General features: G+C 36.1%; 1 protein-coding gene across 1 annotated transcript; it reads left to right on the top strand.

Moving 5' to 3' along the window:
• The first annotated feature begins 1,047 nt into the window (after positions 1–1,047).
• On the top strand, positions 1,048–7,852 carry LOC120106046. Its single transcript, XM_039118893.1, has 4 exons — positions 1,048–1,397; positions 1,482–1,654; positions 3,786–3,914; positions 7,499–7,852. Exons 1-4 carry the CDS (start codon positions 1,154–1,156, stop codon positions 7,508–7,510), a joined length of 558 nt encoding a protein of 185 aa, XP_038974821.1. The 5' UTR covers positions 1,048–1,153; the 3' UTR covers positions 7,511–7,852.
• Positions 7,853–12,062: the final 4,210 nt, after the last annotated feature.

Genomic DNA, 12,062 nt, shown 5'->3' with positions numbered 1-12,062 from the left:
TCAATTCCCAACATTTAAATTTAAATCTGGTGTATAGCAGTTCTGCGATCATCAAAATCTAAGGTCCATAAAAAATTTTAAAAAAAATATTAATCAAAAAGAAGTTCAAAGATTCTAGTTTTGTACCACAAAAAGCAGCTCACTTCTCTAGTCTCGATAGTTCAACAGGATCAGAATACTGAACACAACGGCTTATCAAGCAATGTAATACGCACATGTTCTCCCTTCACGCTCTAGCATTTGCAGTACATCAGCGAATAATGGTCAAAAAGAAAAGGCAAGAAGGCAATATATTTACCATGCTTTTCTCATCCAAAGAAACAGGATATGTATTTACCATCAAACTGCCACTCATACTTTTTCGAGTTCGGCCGAATCGGATCATAGGATCATAAATCCAAAATTTTTCCAAAAATGAAACGAACCGAGTTGGATCGGATCAAATCCGAATATGGTAAATCCTAATTAAAATTCAAAAAATGAAATGGGTCCAATCTTAGAATCCGACCCAGCTTCATGGATCTTTTAACATGGGTCGGTTCGAATTTAAGCGAATCGGGTTGGATGTAGTCATAGATCAATCCGACCCTTATAATAGCGATAGCACGCATCATTATCATCTTCTGATGTCAGACCCTGCTTGATTTAGCCTGCCACACGAATGTCATTTTTTTCACCCCGACCAAAAATCCTAATCGACTTCCACAAAGGTAAAGGAGCTTGTGGATAGTTTGGCACTTAGGTAGGCTTCCTCAATCCATGAGTGCTAGGGAAAAGTCACTTTAAGTTTGCCACCCGTCACCACCTCCTTAACCCCTAAAACGTAATCAAATACCCCTGGGCGGCGACTTACCACGTACATTCGTTGCACATAAACCCAACTTCTTGGTGCCATGACCCACACTCTTTCCTACGGCCATTTTACCACAAGCTGAAAGCCACCAATAAAGAGGTGGCGGATTGTTGTAGTTAGGTATAGCAAATGCGTTTGGAACTCCCCTCTTGACCATTTATACCTCTCGACATCCACAAAGAGACTTGTCTTAATCCCTCCTCTACTCTATTTATAATGTCTCCTCCAAGTCCCCCCAGAGGTTAAAAAATAAAACTATAGAGATATCTTTTGAAGGCAAGAGAAACAAAGGAGAAGGATATGGGGAATTGCCAGGCGGCGGAGGCGGCGACGGTGGTGATCCAGCATCCTAGTGAGAGGTTGGAGAGGGTTCACTGGCAGCTCAAGGCCAATGAGGTGATGGCAGCCAACCCTGGCTACTACGTCGCCGTTATCGTCACCACCATGTCTTCGGCATCCAACTCGCCGGTGAGGCATCTTAAGTTGCTCCGACCGGATGACACACTCCTTATCGGCCATGTTTACCACCTCATTAGCTTTGAAGGTTAGCTTCGAAGGTTAATCATTAATTTTTCTCTCATTCTAGATATTTATGGGTTCACTTTTTCCTTTAATTTTGACGCTGTAGAGGTGTTGAGAGAGTTTGGATCAAGGAAGAAAGTTAGGCTGAATAAGTTTCTCATGTCGAAGCAAGAGAATAGAAGAAAGAGTTACAATCACAGGGAGAGGAAGGCAAGAGGAGGTACAGATGGTGATATTGGTGATGGAGATTCTAATCAAGAGAATTCTTCTTGCTCTATGGTAAATCTCTTTAATATTTATGGGAGAATTTCACGGTTTCTGAGACAAGTCATGGTTGGTCTCCGTTTTGTGACAGTATCTTGTCTCTGTCACACAATAAACGTCAAACAAGATGTAGCGATATTAATAAAGTGTAGCTGGAACCATGTAGCGTGATGGATATGGAGGCTGAAGGCCAGCTAATCTGGCCCAGTAATTGGTGCTTAGATATTAGAAACTAATACAAGGTTAAATCCGAAAATAATATAATCGGATTTTAGAACAAAAACTAGATAATATTGATCGCAAAAATTTCATAATTTCAACATGCATGCTTGCACACGAACACACACATCAATTTTCTATTACATTATTTACTTTATTTTTTACGCACTTGATGCACACATAAGAGAGGCATTTCTCGATTTAGGGTTTATATGAAGATTTGAATCTTTGATGGTTAATATATGATTTTTGTCCAATTGAGTGATTGTTTGTTTGGTACTTCTATTAAGTGAATATTAATTAGTCATAAATGCGCACATATTGTTAGAGGTATGAACATTTTAATAATTAAATAATTTTTCACCATAGTGTAAGGTTGTTTTGTGATGCAAGTAAAGGTATCAAGAGAGTTACAACTAAAACCAATAAATTTAGGTAAATACTGTAAAATTATTAAATATCGGATGTGAAATCAAACCCAAATGAATCCGGTAAGTGCAATAGAATTTGAATATAGACCTTATTTGCTTATAGGGATATATAAGATAGGATTTTAACTGGATCCAACCAGTTTGGTATGATTTTGTCCAAATTGGATGTCTTTTCTCCATGATTATCCAATACACGTCATGCATACGTAATAATTTGTTTGAGTTTTTGAATTTTTAATAGAAATTAAGATACATAATATGCACAAGGTTTTAGTGTTTGATGTTAATAAGGCCTGCACCTGGTCTGAATGGGAGTATGACTGAAGGCCAACCTAGTTTTCTTTTGAATCATGATTTCAGAGCAAACTGCACCCATGGAGTAACCAGATGGTATATGAGGACAGTATTTTAGACCTGTCAAGTCATTCAGGCTAGGCTGGGTCAAATATGACTGACCCAACCCAATATATTCGGCTGTGTTGGTTTAGATCTTGATTCAGGTCCAATATATGATGAAAGAAAGTACAGTGTTATATTTCTGTTTAAAAGAAATTAATAATGATACAGATTAAAAAAAAGGATTTTCACATGGATTGTTACCACTAACATTGTCGACAAATACATGATCAACTTTAATTTCGAGCTTTTGACCAACAAATAGAGCACCTTAATACCCAATTTGAGTAATTAAATGCAGTGCTAATAGCCGTTAGTTTCGCTGGTTAGCACACTTCTCTCCAAATAAGAGGTCTCCTCTTCAAACCTCAGTGGAGGTTAAGAACTAGGGTATTCGATGATAATATTGAGCTTAGAGATTTTCATGGTTGAATTAGATTAAATTAACCTACGGGGCACAAGCCCTAACTGAATTGGGGCTAGATAGAATCATAAATTAACCCGAATCTATTTGGTGTAGAAATTGGAATTACCATAATAGCATGCTTGGTTTTCTCTCAAGATTGTATAACAAAATTTTATAAAACATCTTAAATCATGTGATTAAATTTTTTTATTTTAATAGGATTTTTTATATTCATGACTTTTCTCTCTTTGTTATGTTATAGCGTTCCATTTCAAACTAACTTTTTTTTTTGTTGATGAATCGTGAGGTCAAAGACCCTGAGGAGCAAACTAAATAGAACAAAAATAGGTATAACCTAGGGCATCAAACTGAATTAAGCGAGAGAAATCTTCAAACTACCTCTATAATTTAGTACCTACTTAAAATTAAAAAAGAGAGCTCAATTCCTAAATCTAAAATTTTGAATTTAAAGAAAAAATAAAATCATACTTTTGAAGTCTAAAGAAAAGTTGGATTCACCTACTTTAAGTGGGGTGTCTCTTCACAACTTTTTCCCAGATGTCTAAAAAACAGCTCCTTTCAATTTGAAGAGTGTGATGGTTTGGAGGCCTTCGATTCTTAAGAGATCTTTCTTTAGTTTCTCAAAGTTGTCTAATGTTGAAGCAGCGGTGATCATTCAGTATTCTTTTGGCAGATGGTGGAAGCAAAACAAGAAGAAGAGGAGACACATCAGGTGGGCAATAGCAACATTGACATTAGCAGCAGTGGTGGCAGTGTGTCAAGGCACAGACAATGGAGACCAACCTTGCAGAGCATTGCAGAGGTTGGAATTTGATTCCTCTATATTTGGAGCTTAGTTGTTCTTGAAAAATTGCTACTTGATGAAGCTACCTGGATCCCATACATGCCATTACCCTCTCTTTGAAATTGTTTGGTTCCTAGGATTTTTTTTCCCTCACTAGAATATTTTTTCTGAGAAGTTATTGTATGGGTATATAATGCTTGAGAAAGTAGTTTTGGTATATTTGGTTGACCATGAAAAAATAGCACATTTCAGAATGGTTTATATTTGGTTGAGTATCTACTTTGTTAGAAAAGTTTTATAAAATTCTTGTTATGTCTTTAATAAAAGGAAAACCTTACCCCCATTCTATCTAAATGCTTAAAGGTATTTTTGAAAAAAAAAAATTCCAATTCCTAGCACGTGGGAATTAGACTTTTTCATATCTTATATGATTTTTTTTCTTAAAATATGAAAATCTTATTTATATGGAGATACTATTTTTTCACCTCTCTTTTAAAAATTTTAATTAAACTGTTTCTATTGACTCCACTTCCTCTCCTATTTTGTCTACAAACCAAACAAGTCCTTTGAGTGACAAAACAATGGTGCGAACAATGACTTTCTATCTATGGACAACTAGCATACTTATGTTTTGATAAGTTAAAAAAAAAAAAAACAACTTCTTAGGTTGGTCGTTGGAGCCCAAAACCAGGTCATTTTTCATAAAATAAAATTATATATAATAAATAAACAAAACAAAAAGAATGGGCTAATCAATCCCCACCCGACCTAAGCTAATTCTTGGGCAGAGCAAGTCCAGACTCGTGGAACCATGACTAATTTCATTAGATTCCAGGCTAATTCCCACCAACTTGTTTAATATGAGTTTATTGTTTAGTCATTTCTTTGAAATGGTTGATAACAGAGCCGTTGTTAGTTTTTAAAGAATCAAAAATAAGGCTCACCAAAAAAAGAATCAAAAATAAAGTCATCCTAGGAATTTTTTAATCCCATATTTGACATAAAGCTTCAAATGCAAAAACATGCATGACATGTTTATTGATGTATTAGCCTGATCATTCAGGGTAACTATTTATCACCTTCTCTTTACTGATGATTACAAATTATTTATTCATGCCACCGTGTCTCATGTGATGGTATTAGTTTCTATTATTAAAGATTACTGTAAAGTTTTGGGTCAGAGGATGAATTTTGAGAAGTTAGTGGTAAAGTTTAGTCTAACGGTTAAACTCTTAACACCAAGGTATTAAGAATTGCCTACATATTAGAGAATCATCGCACGTGGATATGTTTAGGAATCCCTATTTCTGGTAAATAGCCGACTTTTGTGGATTGTAAAGATTTGATTCAACAATTTTTGGATAGATTGGAGGGTTGGAAGTGGAAGGTTTTTTCTATGATGGGTAGAGTTACTCTTATTAAGTCTGCTCTATCTTCTCTTTCTATTTATTTAATATCTCATTATATTATTCTCCCAAGAAAGGTATACTGAAATAATTATGAATTTTCTTGGGGGCTTATTGGATAATTCTCGAAGGGTGCGTTTAAGTTCTTAGGACTATGTGTGTCAATATCCTCATGATGGTGGTTTGGGTATTCCTATTTTGATAGCTAAGAATGAGACACTCATGGTTAAGCATGCTACTAGGTTTCTTTTGATGCATGATGGATGTTAGAGTTCTTACATGAGAACAAAATATGGCTCCTAATATTTTATGGCTTATCCAGTCTAGTCGCTATCTACCTCACCAATTTGAAAAGAGCTTTTTGCGTATATAACCTCCTAAATATTAGAATTTGTATGAATACCCTTCCAAATTGATATTTATATGTATACCCTCATCAAATACTTGTTTTGTATGTATACCCATACCATCTAACGCCGTTAAAAAGTTAACGGTTTAAAAATTAAATGATGAAAATACCATTAATGGTAAACATATAAAAAGAAACGTTTATAAGGGTATACATGAAAATAGCAATTTTAGAGGGTATTCATGTAATTTCATATATTTAGGAGGGTATACACGTAAAAAAAATTTAGATTTTTGTATAAATACCCTTCTAAATATTAAAATTTGCACGAATGCCCTCCAAATTGATATTTACTTGTCTGCCCTCACAAAACTCTATTTTTGTATGAATGCTTTTGACATAACGATTCAGTTAACGTAATTAGCCAAAAATATATTTATTTAAATTAAAAATTAATTAAAATTATAAAAATATCTTTTTATTTCTAATTGGGTAACAAGTTAACAGATCTCATTGAAAACTAAAACAGGTTGAAATAGAAAAAATAAAATTAGATTTTTTTTGCATGTAAACCCTCATAAATATGTAAAATTACAGGAATACCTCACAAAGTATTATTTGCATATATACCCGTATCAAAATTTTTTTTTTGAACATCTACCTATTACGGGTATTTCAGTCATTTTTAATTTTAAATTTAGCGGCGTTAGATAAGATGGGCATATATGTAAGAAAAAAGAAAAATGGAAGGTATACATGGAAAACAAGTATTTTATAAGGGTATACATGCAAATATCAATTTTGAAATGGTATTCATGCAAATTTTAATATTTAGAAGGATATATATGTAAAAAACCTATTTGGAAACTCCGTTGATAGCTAGGCCTGAGGCACTCATGGCTAAGCATGTTGTGAGGTTTCTTTTGATGCATGATAGATGTTGGAGTTCTTTCATGAGGGCAAAATATAGCTTCTGGTCTCTTATGTCTTATCCAGTGTACTCTCTATCTGCCTCACCAATTTGGAAGAAAATATGCTCTTTTTCCCCTGTTATTTATTTTAGTATTAGATGGTGTGTTGGCAACGATCGATATGTCTATTGATGTATTACATGATCCATAGATATCATTTTTCTCTTTGTCTAGGTGGCCTGTCCTATTAATTAATACTGCTACATTACAAGGTCTTATGGTTAAGAATTTTATGATTTTTGAAGAAAGAGATGGAATCAGCCACTTATTATGTAATTTTTTTTTTGAAGAACAAGTAGCTAAAGTATTATCTATTCTAGTTCCGATCGGTGATTGTGGTGATAGATTGAGTTGGGGTCCATCTTCTGAGTTGATTATCAAAGTATTTGATTTCCATAGACTTTTTTTATCTACACCTCAACCAAATCATAGCACTACTTGGGTTTGGAAGTTACGTGTTCATCCCAAGATCTCATTATTTATGTGGAAAATTGCCCAGCATCGTCTACCATATAAATTTTTTTTGCTTCAGCATGGATTTCACATACCTAGTGATTGTGATTTATACTTAAATGTAGAGGAGTCTATTCAGGATGTTATACTCCAATATCATATGGCAGCACAAGTATAGAGAATGGCCCAGTTATGGATTCATCGATATTTTCTTCTTTATCCTTGAATGAGTTTCTTCAGATTATTAGAGATAGATCTTCTTCTAATGCGGGATAATCTAAAGTAGTTTTAATTTGTTATATTGATTGTCGTATATGGTTGGCACAGAATGAGCATATTTTCAAGGTTTGAGATCGAGTGCTTGATTTATTTTACTAAAGGCTTCCTTACAAGCTCATAAATTTCTCCATAATACTTCTTCAGACGGTACTTTGATAATAAAGGCAATCTATGACTCTTCTCCGGCAGTTTCTATGTCTTATATGTCTTTTACTTTACTTGGAAGCCACCACCCTTCTATTCCCATAAGATCAATTGGACGAGTGCAGGAGAGAGGTCTTTTTGGTGGAGCAAGCTTTCTTATCAAAAGTTTTGTGGTGCTTTTGTGGCTGCAAATGGCATGTTAAGATCTACGGCATGATTATTCCAATTGTAAATTGCATGTAGCATAGGAAAAACTATCTTATGTTATTCAAGCTTTGTGGGAAACTAATATTTGTTGGGACGAAGATTTCCAGACAGTTATTAGATGGCTTTCTGATCCATTGCTAGCTGAAATCAGACTTCGACCTTTTCTCATGGATCGCTGGCGATTGTTGCATTCTCTGCTTTCATTTAAGATTTCTCATATATATATATATATAGGGAAGCCAATAATGCTTCCGACTGAATAGCACCTTATGTGGCCAATCATACAAAATCAATATTATGGATTCTAGGATACATCTTCCTGCTTCATTGTTCAATATTTTATTTGCTAATTCTTACAGCTATACTAATACTTGTTTAATTTAATTTATCCGTTCTACCAAAAGAAAGAGAGAATTTTCAGAAATAACCGTGCTATGGCTACATGTTTATTTACTGCAAGTTTTGTAATACCATAATTCAAGCGCATATCGACGATTGGTACAATATGCACCATGATATGCCTCCATGTCTGCTCATATGTTGCCGATATAGAATAGTTTGATAAGGCGCAGATCTCGGTCCTACGTTGAGTTTGGTCAAATTTGAAGACCTTACTTCTATGTTATTTTAGATTTCCACTAATCAAACAACCAAAAAGTTTATTTTTAAAAAGAAATTATTTTTCAAGATCTTTCATGAACAACAAAACAAACCCATCTTTGGCTGGGCTGCTTGCATTTTATTTTTTTTTTGGTGGTACAATAGCAATTCACACTTTACGAATGTGGATGTAGCCAACAAAATTAGAAAACAACAAAGCAGATAAAGAACCCGGCACTCTGGCGCGCTCTAGCCAAATAAAGAGAGAAGGGAAGACAGCACATGTTATTATAGAGAGGAGGGCCGCTATTGAATATATCTTGAGTTTACGAGCACTAGAGATATAAAACAAATACTTGTTTTATTTTGTGGCATGATTAGTTAATTGAGGGTGCACTCCCTCATGGGCCGGACTAATTTAATTATTGTAGTACACCAATTCGAGTTTATATATATATATAGCTTTAGCTTATAATTTTAAAAGAAGAGAAAAATTGAGTGTTTTATAGATCAGGTGTATTGTAGGTTTGGATTTAAGATAAAATCTTGTGCTATGTAATCTCTAATTCTCTATAGTGAAACTTTTGCATTGTCTCTATCCTTGGACAAACATCAGTAGATCAAACTACGAAAATATTGCGTGTTCTTGTTATTTTCTCTTTTTTTCTTCTTGTTTCATTTTTTTTCTTGCATGTCGCAATAGGGGCGACGTGAAATTTAGAGCTTAATACATTCCTTTTGCTTTTCTTTTTATATTTCCAATTTTTAATATATAATATTATTTTAAATATATTTTTATATAATATATTTAATATTTTAAAATTTTGTTTGGGCCAAGTTAAAAACGGGTCAACCCTAACCTGGTTCGTTTTCTATTGGGCCTACAAAATCAAATTCCGGCCTAGTCCGCCGAGCTTAAAACTTCAATCAAATTGGATCAAGTCGAGTTTGCACTGGTCTCAAACTACTTAAACGCCAGTGTGAGGGAGCCACAATGCTAGAAAAACTTAATATGCATATTAGAACCAAACTAACCTAAAAGCTTATGCTATTAAAGTTTCGATCGAATGTTTATATCAATCTTTTTCTCTCACTCTAATTGTTTTATATAAGACTTTAAAATCTCATACATGATCCTCAACATCGAATGGCAATTGAAGATATAGAATTGTACAATTTGTTCAATTTTAAATTCATTAATGAATTATGGGCAGGACACATGTGGTGGAATTGTTCCCTACCTTCTTAGCTTTGTTTCCAAGTTAGACCATCCAATTTCTAAGGGAGTCGGCGATCGCAATTAGAGCAAGCCAAGTAAACTAGTACTAAAGTGCCCATCAATAATCTGAATCAGATCGGGATGTTTCCCACATCGAATAGTGGAGTTTTTAATTGTCAGTAAGGTTTAGGTTATAACATATTCCACCTACTTCTTTTTTTCTAATACGAGTTTTTTTTTCCGATTAACCCCTCTTTTTATAAACTTGTTGTATATAACGACCCTTTTTATAGATTTCTAGATCCATATAATAAATTACAATAATAAATAAAATTACTTGTTAAGTGACAATGAATGAATTAGTAAGTGACAGATGAAAGGAGGATCTATGCACAATTAACTGTATTGAATTGGAAACTAATTAAAAAGGACTTGCATTGGTAAGTAACTATACAACTAACTAAAGTTCAGCTGTTTTATGCTATTAATTTTTTTCAGGGTTGTAAAATCTGGTTGCAAGGTGATTCTCCTAGACTTCTTCCTTCGCTGCAGGATATCAAAACGTAGAGATTGAATCAGCAATTGTCAATGATGTCTCACAATTGTAGGGAAGATAGCAAAGCAATGGATTAGTTGGCTAAGATCAAGGGATGTACTTCATGATGACCTTCTTCAAATTTTAAATACTGATGGATACGAAGTTAATTGGTTTTCATCGACATGGTTGGCTATTTGTGTTTCTACCTATCTGCAACAATTTGCTAGTTTTCTTTTAATTAAATATTTTTATCTGCATGTACTTAGGAAAAAAAAAACTAATGATAAACTAATTTTCTGATTACAATGCAAGTTCCCCAGTTCATCTGTCATTTACCCATCCGTCTCTTCACAAGTACCTCCTTCTTGGCATAATAACACCTCTTTGGTTCAGAGTTGGTAGCCTCCCATCTAATTCCGTTTCCAAATTTTTCTATTACCACAGCACCATTTTTTCCTGGCATAGGGGAAAGCCGTTGCGGCACAGCTAGCGGAGTGGGTACTTGCCACTTCGATTTCTCAGAATAGGATAGATAGACTGGTGTAGGCAGCGACTAGGTCAGCCAGGGTGAGGGCAGCTAATATACATGCATTGATGGGGGGGTGAGCCGACCAGGCGTTGTGATGGCAGGTGGATTTGGCGGATGCGGTCTCACTCGCGGGTGACACTGTTCATTTGGAAGGTGGTATGGGACTACCAATCGACTGAATTTTTGCTAGCTAGGAGGGAGATAGGGGTTTTTGGGATGTGTGTGGACTGCCTGAAGTCGGTGGAGACTGTTAGTTATGTGCTGTTTAAGTGCTCACGGGCGACTCAGGTCTGGAGGAGAGCATCTTTCCTCTTACCGGGGCCTACTTTTGTGTGGGGGATTTTTTTGCGGCAGGTGAGGATTGCTCTACGATCGCTGAGCACTGCAGGGTGGGGTTTGGCTGCTGTCTACCTGGCATATCACATTTGGTAGGATAGGAATGCCAGAGTCTTTGAGGGGATGAGGGCTCCCCTGAGATCTGTTGTAGAACGGGCTCTCTGTCAGATAGTGGACATCATGGAGGTGGCTGAGTTGAATGCATCTGCGATGGCTAGGGACATCTGGGACCCTCTCTTCGCTATCACAGTGCCCAGGTTTGTCCTTGTTTCTTCAAAGCTCCCACCCTCCGGCCATCTAAAAGTGAACTTCGATGGAAGTCTGTCCGACGATGCCGATCGAGCGGAAGTGACGTTTGTCATCAGAGATCATGGTACTAGACTAATTGCAGCAGGGAGAGATGTCGCTCTTTCGAGGCCTCGTCTTTTGGGGCGGAGCTTAGAGCAGCATGGGAGGGGCTTTCCTATGTGAGACATGTTCTGCAAGCTGGTTATATCATTCTGAAAGGAGACTCAGCTTCCCTGATGGCGTGGCTTAGGGAAGAAGGGCGGGAGGAGTTGGAGCATCCACTTTTGGGCGACGTTCATTGGATGCTACGGGAGTGTCGGATTCTCCAGATCAGACATATTCTTCAGAAGACGAACCAGGCGACTGACTGGATCACCTCTTACGTTGTGCACCACTCTGAAGAGTTTCTTTGAACCTAGCAGTCTTTCATTTCTTACGTTGTTGCTTGCTTGACTCTGATGTAGCTGGCTGTGCTCATGCTCGAATAGTGTGAGCAGCAGATTCAAAAAAAAAAAAAAAAAATCTTTTGCTCCCAAGGAAATTTACGGGCCCAGCTTAGGGGTGGAGTGGCAGGCTGGCAGCACTGGCCACCGTACGTCTTTGTGCTTCCTGCCAGTTACGTGCCACCATATATCACCGTGAGCCTCGGACGTGAAAGATTGTTAGGTAACATTCTAGCGATCGTAATAAAAAAAGTTTCTAAATGCCGCTGCCTAAATTAAATTACAAACTTTCGTAGGCTACTTTATATATTTCTTCCGATACTTGCAAGGAGTACAAGAGATTTGTCAAATCTTGAAGCTCAAATCTCTCTTATTGACCCAACCAATTCCATCAGGAATCACTG

The sequence above is a fragment of the Phoenix dactylifera genome, unplaced genomic scaffold (genome assembly GCF_009389715.1).
Source record: "Phoenix dactylifera cultivar Barhee BC4 unplaced genomic scaffold, palm_55x_up_171113_PBpolish2nd_filt_p 000438F, whole genome shotgun sequence".
NCBI lineage: Eukaryota > Viridiplantae > Streptophyta > Magnoliopsida > Arecales > Arecaceae > Phoenix > Phoenix dactylifera.
This window is presented reverse-complemented; position numbering and strand designations above follow the sequence as displayed.